The following is an 18,519-nucleotide window of genomic DNA, read 5'->3' as shown; positions in this document are numbered from 1 at the left end:
TTTTGGTTATCCACCCAGAATTGACGGTCAATTTTCAGTGGTACAGATGTTTGAATCCAAAGCCGATCTTAAATCCCAGTTGGGTGCATTTGCCCTAGATAATAACTTAGAATTACAACAACAATATACCAATCATACTGGTTATGTAGTTGTATGTAGAGCAGAGGGGTGTCCATGGAGGGTATACGCAAAAACCACTGAGATGGGAAATTGGACAATTGCAACAAACTCAGACGAGCACAATTGTTACAGTATTGCTTGTAAAGTAGACAGTCTTATCAAACCTGGTCTAAAGGAGGACCTGAAGATGTCAATTAAAGCATGTTGATTTGCAGTTAGAAGTCAATACAAAATGGTTGAGCCTTCATACAACAAGATTTGGAGAGGGAGGGAGTTGGCTATTGCTGATTTATTTGGTTCTTGGGAAAAAGCCTACGAACTGCTACCTTCCTTGCTCGATGCAATCCAGATGTCTACCCCAGGAACAAAATACGTAATTGAGCACGAACCATCTACAAAAATGGGCATCCGTATTTTCACCCGTGTGGCATGGGCTTTCGGTCCATGCATTGAATCCTGGCCATATCTCCGACCAGTTATAAGTGTAGATGCTGGACACCTATCCGGCAGGTATAAAGGGAAATTATTCATGGCATGCGCTTATGATGCAGAACAACAATTATTACCAATTGCGTTCGGAATTGCAGATGATGAGAGTTCATCCAATTGGGGCTGGTTTATGCAATTTGTACGTGAAAATGTTGTCGGTCTTGGTCGGATATGCGTTATATCAGACCAGCATGCTGCAATCCGTTCAGTGTTTGATAGACCTGATTTAGGGTGGTGTGAGGAAAGGGGTGAAGCAGTTCATCGATTATGTTCTCAACATATTGCGTCAAATGTTTACAAGTTGTGTAAGGACCAAATTATCAAAAAATTATTCAAGAAATTTGTGTGTAAGATGAAACCTTGGAGGTTTTATGAGGGTATGGATTTGATAAAAGGCATGAGTATTACTACTCATTAGTATGTCATGTGGTGTGGCAAACGGTTGCAAAATCTCGAAGAAGCCTTTGCAACTCCATAAGTGGGCATAATGTCATGACAGAGGCCTGAATAGGTGGGGTATAATGACTACAAACGGATCAGAATCCTTGAACAACGTATTTCGAGTGGCTCGCCAGCTGCCTGTAACAACAATAGTTGAGCGCACATTTTACAAAATTGTGGATTGGTATGTGAAAAGAGGTAAGGTCGCTCAACAGTGGGTTCAAAGAGGAGTGAGATTTTCAAATAACATATTATCAGTTTTACAATATCAGACTTCAAAAGGATTAAAGCATGAAGTGATACCAATGGGACCCAACGTTTTTGAGGTCGTAGTTCATGATGGAGTCGTCAGAACGATATATCAGCTGTTTACTTAAATTATCAGTTTAAATTTATAAATTGTAACATTTAATTATTTTAATTTATTTATTGTATGGAGTAAAGGGAGACATGAATATGAAGTTAGATTTTCATTTGGAGAGAGGGGGATGCTTGTTTGTCAGTGTCAAAAACCACAATTTACTGGCATTCCTTGCGACCATGTCCTAGCGGTGTGTTGCAAGTTACGTCTAAATTCGACGAATTATGTAAGCCACTATTATAGCTTTGTAAGACGCACATAGTTTTGTAAGATTGATATTTTCTCATTGGGTTAACCCGAATTCTCCACCTTTTAATGATAAAAATCATTATCATCCCATTCATAACCATCATACACTTCATGTCCTAGGCAATCTAGGATCAATTGTGACCAATTATCATCGGTACATCCAGAGATAGCATTCCCTGTAAACATAGATGTTAAATAAAATTATACTAGTACAAAATTTCATTTAATAACAAAAGTTTAAATTAGCAGCAAAAAATATTGTACCGGTAACAGATAAGCCCCCACAAACAGTTAACATCTTCCAATGTCACTGTGCACTCCCCTACTGGAAGATGAAAACTATTTGTCTCGGGCCTCCACCTCTCCACGAGAGCAGTGATCAACTCTTTATCAACCTAGCAGTGGTGGACTTCGACCATCTGATACAATCCTAAATTCTTCAAACCTTCTTTCATAGTTTCATGGTAGTCAATGTGCATTTGCAAAGCTCCAGGACGCAGTGCATGATCAGGCTGGAACAATAATTGTCATGCAAAAAAAGTTTAACCAAAAATTAAATTTGAATTCAAGAATTTAATAAGTAAATTTAAATCCAAACCGATATTAAACAAACACCTTTACAGATGCCGCATGTGATTGATGTTGTGCATGAGGCAACTGCAATAAAGATTCTTCACTTCTTTGCATTTTTCACTGCAATATAAATAAATACATACAAAAAAAAATTAACATTCAATATTGATGTTATCACATTATTAGACCTATCATTTCGACTTGTTTCCATACAAAAATCTATGTTTTGAACCAACAAAGGGTGCCTTTTACATTGAACATCCATAGAATGTGGTACTGCTAAGTTTTGGTTCTTACTTTGCAGGAATCAGGCGAAATTGGGCAAAATCAGGCAATTGGCAGACTTCAGGAAGCTCTGATGCGAGTCGCATTCATCTGGTGCGAGTCGCATCCAAGCCCAAAGCGACCTGCGATGCGACCCTCACTGCTCTCTCTTGAAGACCATCTGATGCGAGTCGCATCCACCCGATGCGAGTCGCATCAACTGTTGCCGCCCAGTTCAAATTAAATCTGACAAGCCCAAAGTCAACTCTGTTGCCTATATAAGGAGGTCCTATGCCAGAATTCGGGAGGCTTTTCCCCCTCTACATTCCAGAACACAAAAAGAGCGAAGATCAAGAGAGAAGAAGGAGATTGGAGCTTGATTGAAGAAGAAGAGAAGGGAAGATTTCAAGATCCTCTCCAATCTACTTTGGATCTTCGAGCTCCATCATGATTTGCTTATTCTCTCTCTCTTTCATGTTTACTTTTGTTATGCTTGAGTAGATCCCTGTTTCTTAGGGTTAAGATGTAATCTCCAAACCTTTTCTTTGAGTTGAATGATGTTTTGATCTAATGTTGAACTTGTGTGATTGTTGTTTGAGTATTCATTGTTTGCTTGATTGTGATTTCTTGATTGATTCTTGATTGTCTACTGTTAGATGTCTATAGCATCTCTTCTAGTAATTAGGCCTTGATGTATCTTGTAATTGTAATTGAGCACTTGAAGTAGATCTAAGATCAATAGTAACCGAGAGGTGAAATTTCTATTATCGAGAGGTTATAGATACTTCTAGTTAACCAGACAATCAATCTAGGTTAGATACCAGTAGGCGAGAGCCACATGTCGAAGCCTCGCACAAGAAATCAACTTAGATACGAACTCATGTCAGCTCTGCTCGAGAGCCATGCGACCCGCATCAGAGATGATGCGAGTCGCATCACACAGGTCGCATCAGAGATGATGCGAGTTGTATGATAGGTCCAGAGAAGGAAAAGTTTGGAGATGAAGTCTGAAACCCTAAGAACACCTTTTATAATTGATTCAAAACCAAACCTTTTAATCACTTTCATTTACCTTTAATTGAATTGTCTTTTGAAATTTAGAAATTGAAACAAATCAAACCCAATTCTTCAAACTTCTAGTACCTAACTTGGATTTGTGAAAGTCTAGAATTGAGTTTAACCGTCCCTGAGGATCGATACCTTATTTTACTACACAGATAGGATTGTACACTTGCAATCCTAGACGTGAGTGGATTCAAGGTTTAAAAAAAGTACAATTAGTTGTATTTGGAACTTTGTAAGCACACTCTGAGAAGCGAACAATTGACATGCATAACATGCAAACCCAATCAAATATTCACATTCATTCTATTACTTTACATTATTTATACTACATAAACCACTTATACTACTTAAAAAACAAAATAAACATAAACCATTTATTTATACTACATGCAAATAAATCATGCATGTACATTAACTATGCAAATAAATAAATCATTCAACAATTAGTGCATGCATGTACACTAAAAAAAACTACATGCACATAAACCATGCATCTACATAAACTATGCAAATAAATAAATCATTCAATAATTAGTACATGCATCTACACTAAAAAAATCTACATGCACATAAACCATACATCTACATAAACCATAAATAAATAATTCAAAAATTACTACATTCATCTACACTAAAAAAAACTACATGCATCTATACTAAAAATAATTACATGCACATAAACCATCCAACAATTACTATATGCATACTAAAAAAACCTACATGCAAATAAATTACTACATAAACTATTTTTTTATACTTCAATCACAACATAAACCATTTATACTAATAAAAAAGATACACATAAACTATTTATGCTACAAAAAGAAAAAATTATACATAAACCATTTATTTATACTACAATTACTACATAAATCACAAATAAATAATTCAAAAATTACTATATTCATCTACACTAAAAAAAACTACATGCATCTACACTAAAAAAAACTACATGCACATAAACCATGCATTTACATAAAACATGCAAATAAATAAATCATCCAACAATTACTATATGCAAATAAATTACACATAAACTATTTATACTACAAAAAGAAAAAAATATACATAAACCATTTATTTATACTACAATTACTACATAAATCATTTATACTACATAAATAATTTATTCTACTCATTTATTCATAATTGCGGATTATTTATCAAAAATAAAAGAATTAAACACATACCTAGCGAAATTTGTAGATTTGAAGCTCTTTTTGTTCCTCTTTCAAAAATATAAAAACTTATGTAATTAAAATAAAAATCACTCTAATTATGGGAATACAAAAAAAAATTTAGATGATGGAAGGAAGGAAGAAAGAAGAGGGAAGGAAAAAAATGGGGAAGGGATGCATGAGGAAGAAGGCCACGGTCTCGGGTAGGGAAAAAGAAAAATGAAGACCGGACCGTGGGAACCCCACGGTCTTGAGTTTATTTTGGGTAGACTGTTACCTTCCCATGGTCTTGAGAATTGAATTTGTTAAGACCGTTAGCTTCCCAAGGTCTTGAAATTTTTTTCAGATTTTTTGTGACAATTTTCGTGCAAGTGTGGAGAAATAATTTTAAAAAAAAATTTGCAAGACCGTGAGGTAGGGGTGAGTAAATTGCTCATAACTCGTGAGCCGCTCATAACTCGCTCACTAAATGCTCACTTGAACTCGCTCATTTATCCGCTCACTTAAACTCGCTCATTAACAACTCGCTCATTTATTAAATGAGCGAGCATGAGCATGCCCCAACTCGCTCATTTAAAATTTGCCACATCTAATCCCGCCGCCACATTCAATCCCAAATATTCATAGTTTATACATTTATTTATTTTTTTTAAACAGACGCCTCAAAACAGTGTGCTGTTGTTAGTTTATGTTTTTGGATTTATGTTGGATTTTTATTAGTGCTGCTTTAGTTTTTGTTGATTGTTGTTTGTTGATGCTATTGTTAGTTTATGTTGTTATTATTCTATTTTTGTAATACCGTTGATTTTTTTGTTATTATTCTATTTAATTGAATTATGACAATTTATTAAATTTTAGTACTCATAACTCGTGAGCCGCTCATAACTCGCTCATTTCCGACGCTCGCTTGAACTCGCTCATTTAACAACTCGCTCATTTATTAAATGAGCGAAATGAGCGAGCACGAGCATACCCTAACTCGCTCATGCTCGCTCATTACTCACCCCTACCGTGAGGACCACACGGTCTGAAAAAATAAAAAAATCACAGACCGTGGCGTTCCCACAGTTCTTATGATTTTTGAAAAAAAAAATTAATCATATCAGTTCCCTAAAAATTCTTTTTTTAATTATGGTTTATGAAAAAAATTCTTCCCAGATCTCTCTCTCTCTCTCTCTCTCCTCTTTCTCTCTATCTCTCTCGCGTTGAGGTGCGATGCGAACGCGATGAGACTCAATTCAATTCAACATTTCATGCCAATGCCAGCTCTTACTATTAGTGCCACGCACATTGGATTGGCATTGCTGATGAATAAAATTGAATGATAAAAAATGTCAGGTGAAGTTTTGAAAATTTTGATACAGCACCACATTACAGTAATGACACGTTAGTATATTTTATTTATTACAAAAGAAACAAATTAAACAAAACAACAACAACAAGAACATTTAACTGATTTGTGCATCGTGCAAGGGTCAAATGGGTGAAAACTGAAAACCGATCGGATACGGATCGGATACGGATCCGTTTTCGCTCCTGCCAGTGAGCCAGTGCGAGGGCAGGGGCCAGGGGCCAGGGGCCAGGGGCCAGGGGGGACAAGGAGAACTGGAGAAGAGAGGTTGATTTGATAGTATTAAATGAAATTAGTGCAGGTGCAGCGTGCAGGAGATGAGGAGAGAGAGAATTAAGTAATTACCTAAAATTAGGCGTCCAGTCCTGTGACTCCTGTGATCCTGTCCATGTAATAACTAATAAGTAGCCGAGACACTCTGTTAGTTATGAAACTTCCAGGAAACTTCCCATTCTCAGATCTCTCTCTCTCTCTCTCTCTCTCTCTCTCGATCGAGATCGCCGTTCCTCCTCTCTCCTCTTTCTCTCTATCTCTCTCGCGTTGAGGTGCGATGCGAACGCGATGAGACTCAATTCAATTCAATTCAATTCAATTGATATCAACACAAGAGAGAGAAAGACAAAGGTGGAAGCACATTTCAAACCATCGCCAGGTACGGTATCGGTACCACGTGCTCTCGATTCTTCTCTTTTAAAAAGAAACTCCAAAGCTCGTTTCCCTTTTCCAACCTTACTCTAATAAATTCATTCATTCATTCATTCATTCATTCATTACTAATTACTAATTAGCTTTCCCCTTTAATTATCCTGCAACTTTTGTCAAATTTAGCTCACGCACTCACTTCATGCTAAACTTTACAACAATACGAAATATGTGAATTATTATGAATTATATGAATTGTAGGAATACGAAATATGTGAATTATTATGAATTATTACTTTTTGGGTGCCTCTCATCATGCAATACAATTACACAGTTGTTGCTATTTTTAGCGCTCTAAAATGGCTGCATAAATTGCATGGCTGCACTCCAGTTTGGATGATTTCTGGTTATTGTGCCTTTCCTTTTCTCCTAACTCAACTAACTGATTGACCACCCATCTAATTAATTTATAGGTTGTTTGATTGATTGAGCAATAGCAAGAGAGAGAGAGAGAGACAGAGTGAGAGTGAGTGTGCGAGTGAGAGAGAGATGGAGTCGAGATCACCAGGCAAGTACCAAAAGAGGTACGATGAGGAGGTTGGTGGTCCTTCCACTGATAATGAGATTGTGGCCGTCGCATCCACCTCCCAAGATGCCTTTGACATCCCTCCCAAAAATGTTCCCGTTGACCGCCTTCGACGCTGGAGAGTATGTTCTCTCTCAACCATATAACAATACCCTTTACTATTAATTCAAGATCACAAACTATATCAATGTGGAATAAGCAATATGAAAGAAACATAGTATTGCAGTTTTTATGTTACTTTTCACAGTATATATAAGGCCAATCAATATTCCATTAACAGAGAAAGCAGCTGGTATACAACTATACGTTAATATATCTATAACATTACTAAAACATAATTTTAATATGGATTAAGCTTTGTTTCTGTGACATAAGCATTGTAACTACATTACATGTTGAACTCTATTAAATTTATATTTTCTTAAATAACTACAATCCACATTGTTGTGAGAGCATAAATCACTAATGCTATGTAAGATGGAGAGCTAACAATTTCAAACTATTTGTAATTAAACTGTTTTTTCAAAAATAAAAAAAGTAATGTTATTTAAGACTCTCTCTCTCTTTCTCTCTCAGCAAGCTGCCCTTGTGTTGAATGCATCGCGGCGTTTTAGATACACCCTTGACCTTAAAAAGGAAGAAGAGAAGGATAAAATCAGGAGAAAAATTCGCGCACATGCTCAAGTTATTCGAGTATGTTTTAAAAGCACACATCATTTATTGTACCAATTTCAGCAAATTCAGTTTCAATTTATGCAGTACAACCAAGTACTTCCAAATTAAAATTCCTTTATCCTACTACTTTTTGTGAACTCAGGCAGCATTCCTCTTCAAGGAGGCAGGAGAAAGAGAGGCTGTTGGTTAGTGTTACCTTTCCAGTTTCTTTTTTGGTTATATTTATTCTGTTTCTCTTCACATTTTTCATGTTTGAAATATTGTAACAATGAACCAAGCAGGTACTGTTTTTTAATAATGTGCAATTTAATTCCATAAAAGCTGATCTCACATGGTTGCTATTTTCTTTTGAATTAAGCGGTGAGTGTGGACTCAAGAACAGTAGATCCAAGCAGCAATGATGGGTTTTCAATTAGTTCAGAGGAATTAACTTCTCTATCTAGGGAGCACAATCTTTCCTCTCTTCAAGAGCTTGGAGGGGTATAATTCTCTCTCTATGAATTGTCCATGTCTCTCTTCTTTTTCTTTACATAAAATTAAAAACAAGTCATTTTTATGTTTGCTCAAATGCAGATAAACGGGTTGTCCAAGTTATTGAAGAGTAATGCAGAGAGGGGTATAAGTGCTGATGCAACAGAATTGGAACGAAGGAAAGAATTATTCGGCTCCAACACTTATCCCCGCAAGAAAGGCAAAAACTATTTTGTATGCCTCCTATATTATGCCTCTCTATTGCTTCTAGATTTTTAAACCAGTACTGTTGTTTAATTTTTATTATTGAATCTGTAGCTATTCCTGTGGGAAGCAAGCCAAGATTTAACACTGATTATATTAACGGTCGCTGCTGTCATCTCTCTTGTTTTGGGGATGACTACTGAGGTTCTCTCTCTCTCTCTCTCTCTATTACATTATTATAGTATCTATGCTGTATTATTGAAAATTAACCTTTTGCTACTTTACGAGTCTTTTTTTTTTGCAGAGTGTAAGTGAAGGTTGGTATGATGGTGGAAGTATTCTATTCGCTGTTCTTCTTGTTATATTTTTCACTGGTACTTATTGTCATCATTATTTTTTTTTTAAATTACAATTCTAAAGTGTTTTCTATCCTTTATCTAATAAATGTTTTTTATTTCTTTTTTTTCCTCTCTATTTTAGCAACCAGTGACTATAGGCAATCTCTTCAGTTCCAGCACTTAAATGAAGAGAAACAAAACATAAAAGTGGAGGTGAGTCCTTACACCTGGTAAAACAAAATGTTTTTTGTTCTGTACAAAATCTACATCCGTTTTTAAATTAATTTTTGGGCCAATGGAAATTTTCTAGGTGATAAGAGGTGGAAGGAGAGTTGAAGCTTCAATTTTCGATCTTGTAGTTGGTGATGTAATTCCTCTAAAAATCGGAGATCAAGTGAGTTCTACAAACTTTTTATCCATATCAACTTATAATGTTCTATGGTCATATTTATTGAATTTAACAATACCATATGCATATCAACTTGTACTAAGTCTTATACTCTTTCTCTTATTATAAGGTCCCGGCAGATGGTGTTCTAATATCAGGGCATTCTCTTGCTATAGATGAATCAAGTATGACTGGGGAATCCAAAATTGTGAGTTACTTTAATTTCTTTGTATTTGCTTTTCATCTTGTTCATATAATAATGATTTCTTAAACTTGATAAACAATTTTTTTTTGGAACAAAATACATAGGTGAACAAAAATCAAAATGGCCCATTTTTGATGTCTGGTTGCAAAGTTGCTGATGGTTATGGCACCATGATGGTATGCAACTATTAAATGCTCTATAATGTATGAAGAGTTGTAAACATAATTGATTTTTTAATTGGTAATTAATTTATTCTTATGGAAAAAGGTTACAGCTGTTGGATTAAACACCGAATGGGGTCTATTGATGGCTAATATTTCAGAAGATAACGGTGAAGAAACTCCCCTTCAGGTTTATTAGCACATTTCCTTTTTGTTTTTTCTACCTTTTTTTATTTTTATACTTTGTTCTGAGTGCTTTTTGGCCATAAAAAAGGTACGGTTAAATGGTGTCGCTACTTTCATTGGCATGGTGGGTTTGACTGTTGCTGTCACAGTTCTTTTTGTCCTTTGGATAAGGTATGTTTAGTTTATAATATTGTAGGGTTCTCATAGTAAATCTTTACTTTCTTTTTTCTTGAAAATTTGTTTATATCATGTTAAACCTATTAGTCATATCTTCTCAGGTATTTTACGGGGAATACAAAGAATTCTGATGGCACAACTCAATTTGTGAAGGGGCAAACAAGCGTTAAACAGTCATTCATTGGGGCTATTAAAATATTTACCATTGCTGTATGTATTTTCATATTGTTAGATTCTTAATATTTTCAACTCCAGGCATTTAACTAAAACACATTATCTAATATTCCCAATTTTTTACTTAAATTTGCTTCTAGGTAACAATTGTTGTGGTGGCAGTGCCTGAAGGGCTTCCATTGGCTGTAACGCTTACGTAATGAAAATTTTCAATGTTTCAAAATGTTTCTTTGTTGCCAATAATTTTTTTCATTTTAATTGAAAAGTTTCTTGTTTTCATTTTACAGGCTTGCATATTCAATGCGCAAGATGATGAGGGACAAAGCTTTGGTGAATACATGAATTTCTTTTTATTTTCCTAATTTTGCTCCAAATCACATTGCCTTGCCAAAATAAGAAAATCATTTGGTATTTTACATTACCTTTTTTATTTTGAAAATTATTTTTATAGGTAAGAAGACTGTCAGCATGTGAAACGATGGGTTCGGCAACTACCATCTGTAGTGACAAGACTGGCACACTCACCTTAAATCAGGTACTAATGATTATAATTTTCACCTATAAAATGAGCCCAAGGGCAAACCTGTATTTGTATAAACTTAATTGATTCCTTAATATTAGATGACAGTTGTGGAGGCCTATGTTGGAGGAACCAGGTTGGATGATGTCAGCAATACGAAGATGATGTCAGCAACTGTATCAAGCCTTCTCATGGAGGGCATCTCACAAAACACTACTGCCAATGTGTTTGAGCCTGAGGTGAGTGATCTCGTTACTGTACACTATTGGCAGTGTGTGCTTTTTCAGAGGTATATTTAATGATGAAAACTATATATAATACAATTTAGGATGGTGGAGCTGATGAGGTAACAGGTTCACCTACTGAGAAAGCAATCCTTTCATGGGGCATCAAGGTATTTGGTTTTTCATCGTCTATCAAGATTTTTTACTTCTATTTGGTTTTTCTTTCATATGAGCAACTTTAATTTTCTTTTTGGTTCCATTTTAGTTGGGAATGAAATTCAGTGAAGCAAGAAATAGATCTTCGGTTATTCGTGTTTTTCCATTTAACTCTGAGAAGAAGCGTGGTGGTGTTGCTGTACAACTGGTAGGTGACTATATGAATAATTATCTTTCATGTAATATTAAATTTTGACTAGTTTCATGTGCTTATTATTTTATTTATTTATTGAGTGTAGCCTGATGGCAAGGTTCATATACACTGGAAAGGTGCAGCTGAATTAGTTCTCTCATCTTGTAGCAGTTGCCTCTCTCTTGATGGTACAATTTATCCGATAAACCCAGACAAAGTATGTTACATGTTTCATTTTTTTCTTCAGCAAGCCTCTGAAATTGCTAAAATCACACACTTGAACTTATCATTTTGTGTGTATAATTTAAGCTAAATGAATACAAGAGACACATAGAAGTCATGGCCGAATCTAGTCTTAGATGTGTTGCTTTTGCGTATCGACCACTCAATGCGGAAGCTGTACCAAAGGAGGAAAATAGGGACAATTGGGTATTGCCAGAGGAAGAACTCATTCTCCTTGGAATAGTGGGAATAAAGGTATTCTTGCAAATTTTAATGCTCCTTTCTTTGTAATTCTATATATCCTTGACCGTTTGATTAATTTTCTTTTTCTTCTTTATTTTTTTAAAAGGATCCGTGCCGTCCAGGGGTTAAGGATGCTGTGGAACTTTGTACTAGTGCTGGTGTCAAGGTAATTATTTAATGCCTAAATTCACTCTCATTATAAAAATGAAAGAGATGAATATTTAGTTTTTTTTTTTTTTTTTTTCTGTGAAACATTTAGGTACGTATGGTGACAGGAGATAATATACAAACAGCTAAGGCAATTGCCTTTGAGTGTGGCATACTTGACACAAGAGATGCTACTGAGCCAGTGGTCATAGAAGGTCGGGTGTTTCGTGCTTTATCAGAAAGTGAGAGGGAATCAATTGCTGAAAAGATAAGTGTATGTTGTTTATATCCTATTCATTGCTATTTTTTAATTACAATTGAATTAAATGTCTTTCTATTTTTTTTTAATCGGCAAAATTATTGATTATAGGTCATGGGGAGGTCATCTCCAAACGATAAGCTGTTACTGGTACAAGCCTTGAAAAGGAAAGGTCACGTGGTGGCTGTTACCGGAGATGGTACCAATGATGCCCCTGCTCTTAATGATGTACCTTACTGCTCTCTCTCTCTCTCTCTCTCTCTCTCTCTCTCTTTCTCTAAGTGAACATGCATTCTATCTATCTATCTATCTATCTATCTATCTCTTGCCCTAAATGTTGTAAAAATATTATTTGACGATACAGGCTGACATAGGTCTGGCCATGGGCATTTCTGGAACGGAGGTTGCTAAAGAAAGCTCTGACATCATCATTTTGGATGACAATTTTGCTTCTCTTGTTAAGGTTAGATATTGTATACACACCCAGTTTGTACCAATAAGAACAGTATCTTGCAAGTAAAAGACTGGTGATGGAGTAAGTCTTCTTTGTTTTCAACTTTTGTTACTATAGGTTGTGAGGTGGGGCCGGTCGGTTTATGCAAATATTCAGAAGTTCATACAATTTCAACTCACAGTTAATGTCGCTGCTCTAGTAATTAATGTTGTTGCTGCTGTCTCCTCTGGTGAGGTACCTCTGACTGCGGTCCAGGTAATTTATTTTAATTTTTACAAACTGCAAAACAGCTATTATATATGACAACTAAAATGAGAAGTAATATAAAGTTGACCTTCCATTTCCATTTTGTGTTGAGGAATGAATAGCTTCTTTGGGTTAACCTTATAATGGACACACTTGGAGCTCTTGCATTGGCTACTGAACCACCTACTGACAATCTCATGAAACGCCTTCCTGTTGGTCGTAGGTACTTCATTTTCTTTCTTTCAGTTTATATGGAATAGATTAATCATCATCATCAATAGATTATAATCATATTGTGGTTGATTTGACACATAGGGACCCACTAATCACTAATATCATGTGGAGGAATCTCCTAATTCAGGCAAGTCTCTACTTCACTTTTCTTTTTTCCATTTTGAGAATTTATCTTATCTGATCTGACTGAGTCTCTACAAGCAGGCACTTTATCAAGTGACAGTTCTCCTCATTTTCAATTTTGGTGGCCGTAAGATACTCAACCTTGAGCATAACTCAACAAAAGATCATGCTGACAAAGTGAAGAACACCTTTATATTTAACACCTTTGTCTTGTGCCAGGTACCATGTCATTTTACAGTTAGTATGTATTACTATTATAATATAATATAATAAACAAATGTCTAATAGTTTTATGCACTGACTGGTCGGACATTTCTATGTCAGATATTTAATGAGTTCAATGCGAGGAAGCCAGAGGAGAAGAATGTATTTGTGGGCCTTACTGGCAACCGCCTCTTTATGGGTATTATAGGCATCACAGTTGTTCTTCAGGCAAGTTCACTTCACTCAACTCAGCTTTCTTTTCCAAACCCTAGTTTCGTTTCACAATAATATTATTGATATAATGTCTTTTCTTGTTTTTTTATTTATTTTTTATTTTCAGATACTGATAGTTGAGTTCCTTGGGAAATTCGCATCCACTGTCAGACTTAGCTGGTATTTTTGGCTTATCTCAATTGCCATTGCTGTTATAAGGTATATTATACATACACGTAACGAGCTCCTTTCCCTCTATCCATGGGTTGGGTAAGATGAAATTTCTAACTATACATTGTCTCAAATCTTTGATATGTTTTTCAGCTGGCCTCTGGCTTTTGTGGGGAAATTTATTCCTGTTCCAGAGACTCCGTTTGTTGACTACTTTTCACGGATATTCTGTCGTAAAAATAACAGACAAGGTATACATTTAGATTTCTTTTGTGGTAAATCATGGGTTGGTCATGCTAATTACCAAATTAAATGTGATTGTTTAACACCTATTTCATTTACTTTACAATTTGCTTGGTTGATTATGCAGAGGGAAAGGCAGAGGGACAAGAAGAGAGCTGAACTTAAAAATGTGAATAAAACAAAAACAAAATCTAATCTACCACCTCTAACTCATACTGCGTAATGCTGTACAAAAACTCCATAATATTGTGTGTAATTTTACGTATTATACGTGTGAAATTCTGCTTGAAATATTTTCATCCGTGTTTTGTGCTCCCTTCTCCAAAGGCTTGAAATATTTTCATCCATGTTTTGTACTCCTATTCCTAAAAGAAATATATATGTGTGATTTCATTTTGATGTTATTGTTGTTATGTGTCATTATTGCATTGTCGTGTTTACTCAAGCTGGAAAATTAACCAAGTAAAAATGAGCAAAGTACACTTTAACAATTACGCTAAAATTGGGTAAAGAAAAAGAGGGAAAGAACTAGACAATGCTAGCAATAACAGGAGTATGCCACATGGCTCTTCTTGGATACAAAAGGAGATACAAAATCTGAATCCTGGGCCCACCCATCAGAGACTAAGAGGATGTGGGAACGACCCAATGCAATGCGTCTCCCGCTGATGTAGCTGTAGAATGGTCCATAGACAGCTGCTACAAAGGTGTTACTCTTTGAGCACACATGAATATCCAAGGCTTTTTCCAGGTCTTCATTTCCTGGTTTTAGAAACTGATCTTTCTTCTCAGCTGGTATTATATCATCCTGCAATGCAATTTGGATCAATAGCAACTTATAACTCTTGTTATAGGAACACATAAGAAATAGAGATCCTAATAGAACACAAAAAATTTACCTTGGTATAAGTTTTAGGGAAAGCGTTCTTTAAAGGGTTCAAGTTCTCATGCCAGAAAGCCTCAGTCAAGTATACCACAGTCTCTTCACTAAACCCTGCCTTCTTCAAAAATGACGCAACTTCACTTGCACTGTAACACCTCTTCCTTCCTGCAACTCCATCTAACAAGCAACTGCTTTTCAAATCAACAGCCACAAATTCTCCATTATACTTTGCGCCAAGTTCCCTCAACCGTTGGATTATCTTATCCCCAATTTCCCGCAACCCGGGTTGAAGTTCCAAGCTTTGAAACATGGCTGCACATGCTGTTGCCAGTAACTCCTTGTTGGTGTATAGTTGCTTTGGTTCAAAACTAGTTGATTGGTAAATGAGTGCGAGTCTTAAATAGTTGTTTCTTCTGAAAACGGGTTGGATTTGTTTCTCAATTTTATACTCAGAAACCCGATTCTTTATTCTGAGGATAGCTGGCTGTCTGGTTGCCATGTCAGCAGGCAGCTCTTTAGTTACTCTGACGATACCGGTAAGTGTGGATATAAGCTTGTCTACATCATATATATCTTCAAAATTCCTTGTTAATAATAAATATTTTGGTCAGTATCGAGAAATGATATTGGAGAGCAAAAAGCTGCAAACTATTTTATACAATTTCCTTAAATTGTAATATGGCATATACATATGCAAAAATCTGTTATGTTAAATCAGTACCAGGCTTAACACAGGACACATCCTAGTGTGATAATTTGGGCTTACATTAAGGAATTGTGGAGGTCTCAAAATGAGCAGAAAATCTTGGCAGAGGAAGAAAAAAAATGTGGATCTAAAGAAAGCATTACCATATTTCACCTTTTGTAATAGTAAATTGGCACATATTTTTATTTCATTTTTTTTTGTATGTAGACAGGACACTATACTAAATCAGAAACAAAAACCAAAGGAGAAAAAAAAAAGAAAAAAAAGAAAGAGCATTTAGATTTTGGAAATTTACCTTCTGTGTCCGACTTGACGTCCTCTTATATCTGGGAGAACAAGTGTTGCACCTAGATACCTAGCAATAACCACCGCATCTGTTACCTAGTTTTACAGAAATAATTTAATATACAATTCCATAAATCAATATAAACTAAAAAGCAGAAATGTCTTTACAAAAATATTTGTTGTAGCAAGACAATCACAGTACTTTTTATTGACATATTTTTTTTGAGCTTGAACATATAAAAGTATTGTATGGGTAAAAAAACATTTGAGCACATAGAGAGGAAAAAGAGAGTAGCATCCTATCTGGTACCTGTGAAATGTGATGGTGAGGACCAGTTGTGAGAGAAAATGTAATGAACCCTTTTGACTCGTTGATGATCTCTGTATAAAAGAAAAAAGATATGGTGAAAAGGAGGAGTAACACAGTAACTGTTAAGTGAGTTGTTTACTTACGGGAAGTGGGATTGTGCCAGCAGGGTGCGAGTCTGAGTGGGATTGCAACTGCAGTGCCAGTGCCAGTACCAGTACCAGTACCAGTACCAGTACCAGTACCAGTACCAGTACCAGTCCCAGTCCCAGTGCTGATACTGACCCTATGATCTACCTTGGCCTGCAAATTTTTGAAAAATTGAAATTGAAATCAAATAAACTGAATTGAATAGAAATGGATGATGGTGCCCTCAATCCCCCAATAGAGACAGAGATGGAGAGAAGGAGAAGGATTGAATAATTAGGGTTTAAAGAACTGACAGACATGAGAGGAGGAGTTGGAGGAGGAGGAGAGGATAAATGGTCGAAGGAGATGGTGTTTGTTATGGCAATCATGAGGAACATGGACGCCGTCAGCAGGCCGCCCACCACCTGCCGCACATCCACGCCACCGCCGCCGCCGCAGCAAGTGATCAGCATTGGCATTGGCTTCTCTTCCTGATCTGATCTGATCCTCTTGGCAAGCGAGGCGATCTCAGCATGTAATCAATCAAATCCCGATCTCATTCATTATTATAACTTTATTTATAACACTATTAACACTACTCAGTAGTCAGTAGTCAGTACTCACTACACTAACACTAACACTAACACTAACACTAACACTGAGTGGGAGTGTGATTGATTGATTGATTGATTGATTGCCTCTGCTTGCAGTCAATGGACTGATCATTGGGCCCCAGTCCCCTTCTCCATATACCATATGCAATTCAATAATAAAATTGATTAATTGCTTTTATATGGGCCCTATAAATGGGCCACTCCACCTACAGCCCAACACCATCCAATTCCAATTCCAATTCCAATTCCAATTCCAATTCCAATTCATTCCTACAAACATCTTCGCATATATCTTCGTCTTGTACACTTATTATTTTAACAACTAATAAATCAACTATTATTAATACAAATACAAATACAAATACAAATACAATAAAGAAAAGTCCAAGTCCAAGTCCAAGTCCACTTGTGAAAATTCCAATTCAAAAGCACCACCCCACACCACCCCACCCCTCACTTTCCTCTCTTTCTACTTCCTAGTTCCTACCTACCTAATTTTCAAATCCAATCTACCTTTATTTACAATTTGCAAGGCATCAAACAAGTATATATATCCATCCATCCATCTACCGTCTATCATCCATCCATTAAGTTACAAATGGAGAGGAGACGATGAGAGAGAGAGGGAGACAAGTTGGGCCATTAAATATATGAAACAAGAAAAAACGAACAAACAAAAGCAAAAAGGTGGTAACGGCTGCTAAGTGGTAAGTGGTAAGTGGTAAAGAAAGAAGGGAAGAGAGATAAGATAAGATAAGATATGATATGATAATGATAATGATATTAAAATTAGAATATGGTGGTAAATAGGTGCAAAGGGATAAGATCACCAACCGCTACCACCAATCCTATTCCTCCTATGCTATGCTATGCTATGCTATGCTAAGCATGGCATTATTAAATATTCATATTATATTATCCCAAGTTGGTTGTTTATTGCATTTATTTATTAATTTCAAAAGAAAGGAAAGCTTCAATCGGCAACCTTATCTTATCCCATCCCCTTGTCCCTTGTCGCTTGTCTCTCCCTTGTGATTGTGACCTTGTCCCTCTCTCCCTCAATAATTCTTCTTAAATAGCCATTGCACTACTAGTCTTCACTCTTAATTTACTCTTAATAATATATATAACATAATAATAAATTATTAATCATCTAACCAACCAAGCATAGGATCCTCTCTCTCTCTCTCTCTCTCTCGGCCACCACCAACAAATAACATACAATTAATATCAAATATTAATTATTACAATCAAGATTCATCAACTAAATAAGAAAATATTTGTGCCAAAATTTATTCAAATTATTTACAAGCCAGCCAGCCAGCCAGCAGCCGCACACAAATGAAGGATGCAATTAATGTACATAATTTTTTTGTTTGTTTTTCCTATGAAGGAGAAATTTAAAGCAAAACTAAAATTACCATTGCTTTGCCAAATTAAGTACA

General features: G+C 35.8%; 3 protein-coding genes across 5 annotated transcripts; 2 read left to right on the top strand and 1 right to left on the bottom strand.

Annotated features, from left to right (window-relative positions):
* Positions 1-352: 352 nt before the first annotated feature.
* LOC144546252 (uncharacterized) lies at positions 353-1,027 on the top strand. The gene has a single exon (XM_078294791.1). It carries the CDS (start codon positions 353-355, stop codon positions 1,025-1,027), a length of 675 nt encoding a protein of 224 aa, XP_078150917.1.
* A 5,489-nt stretch (positions 1,028-6,516) lies between these two features.
* On the top strand, positions 6,517-14,554 carry LOC144546430 (calcium-transporting ATPase 5, plasma membrane-type-like). Of its 2 annotated transcripts, XM_078294969.1 has the most exons (35): positions 6,517-6,743; positions 7,207-7,441; positions 7,896-8,012; positions 8,137-8,179; positions 8,353-8,474; positions 8,568-8,699; positions 8,784-8,873; positions 8,974-9,043; positions 9,150-9,220; positions 9,318-9,401; positions 9,526-9,603; positions 9,705-9,776; positions 9,868-9,951; positions 10,036-10,118; positions 10,226-10,334; positions 10,439-10,494; positions 10,586-10,628; positions 10,750-10,833; positions 10,920-11,057; positions 11,147-11,212; positions 11,308-11,406; positions 11,498-11,608; positions 11,701-11,868; positions 11,963-12,022; positions 12,116-12,277; positions 12,374-12,490; positions 12,627-12,725; positions 12,834-12,971; positions 13,085-13,185; positions 13,278-13,323; positions 13,401-13,538; positions 13,644-13,751; positions 13,864-13,955; positions 14,061-14,158; positions 14,278-14,554. In XM_078294969.1, the coding sequence occupies exons 2-35, from the start codon at positions 7,283-7,285 to the stop codon at positions 14,307-14,309; spliced, it is 3,270 nt and encodes a 1,089-aa protein (XP_078151095.1). In that variant the 5' UTR covers positions 6,517-6,743; positions 7,207-7,282; the 3' UTR covers positions 14,310-14,554. The 2 variants fall into 2 exon arrangements, with proteins under 2 accessions (XP_078151095.1, XP_078151096.1); XM_078294970.1 differs by lacking the exons at positions 13,278-13,323; positions 13,401-13,538; positions 13,644-13,751; ... (1 more) ...; positions 14,061-14,158; positions 14,278-14,554 and having other exon boundaries at positions 6,519-6,743; positions 13,075-13,185.
* A 30-nt stretch (positions 14,555-14,584) lies between these two features.
* LOC144546431 (protein MANNAN SYNTHESIS-RELATED 1-like) lies at positions 14,585-17,023 on the bottom strand. 2 transcript variants are annotated; one of them, XM_078294972.1, is made up of 7 exons: positions 16,775-17,022; positions 16,605-16,634; positions 16,478-16,556; positions 16,335-16,405; positions 16,035-16,120; positions 15,050-15,617; positions 14,585-14,958 (listed from the first exon to the last, which is right to left on the bottom strand). In XM_078294972.1, the coding sequence occupies exons 1-7, from the start codon at positions 16,937-16,939 to the stop codon at positions 14,689-14,691; spliced, it is 1,269 nt and encodes a 422-aa protein (XP_078151098.1). In that variant the 5' UTR covers positions 16,940-17,022; the 3' UTR covers positions 14,585-14,688. The 2 variants fall into 2 exon arrangements, with proteins under 2 accessions (XP_078151098.1, XP_078151097.1); XM_078294971.1 differs by having other exon boundaries at positions 16,478-16,634; positions 16,775-17,023.
* Between the last annotated feature and the right edge of the window lie 1,496 nt (positions 17,024-18,519).

This window comes from Carex rostrata, chromosome 29 (assembly GCF_964058835.1).
Source record: "Carex rostrata chromosome 29, lpCarRost1.2, whole genome shotgun sequence".
Taxonomy (NCBI): domain Eukaryota; kingdom Viridiplantae; phylum Streptophyta; class Magnoliopsida; order Poales; family Cyperaceae; genus Carex; species Carex rostrata.
Note: the sequence above shows the minus strand (reverse complement) of the source record. Positions and strands in the feature narration are given on the sequence as shown.

What these genes read in the sequence shown, in the direction of transcription:
- LOC144546252 (XM_078294791.1), top strand. Translation starts at nt 353, where the DNA reads ATGGTTGAGCCTTCATACAACAAGATTTGGAGAGGGAGGGAGTTGGCT.
- LOC144546431 (XM_078294971.1), bottom strand. Translation starts at nt 16,939, where the DNA reads ATGCCAATGCTGATCACTTGCTGCGGCGGCGGCGGTGGCGTGGATGTG. An exon ending in CAACTCCTCCTCTCATGTCT is followed by an intron (nt 16,635 to 16,774) that starts GTCAGTTCTTTA and finishes AAAAATTTGCAG; the next exon opens with GCCAAGGTAGATCATAGGGT. An exon ending in CGTCAAGTCGGACACAGAAG is followed by an intron (nt 15,618 to 16,034) that starts GTAAATTTCCAA and finishes ATTATTAACAAG; the next exon opens with GAATTTTGAAGATATATATG.
- LOC144546430 (XM_078294969.1), top strand. Translation starts at nt 7,283, where the DNA reads ATGGAGTCGAGATCACCAGGCAAGTACCAAAAGAGGTACGATGAGGAG. An exon ending in GCACACTCACCTTAAATCAG is followed by an intron (nt 10,834 to 10,919) that starts GTACTAATGATT and finishes CCTTAATATTAG; the next exon opens with ATGACAGTTGTGGAGGCCTA. An exon ending in TCCTTTCATGGGGCATCAAG is followed by an intron (nt 11,213 to 11,307) that starts GTATTTGGTTTT and finishes GTTCCATTTTAG; the next exon opens with TTGGGAATGAAATTCAGTGA.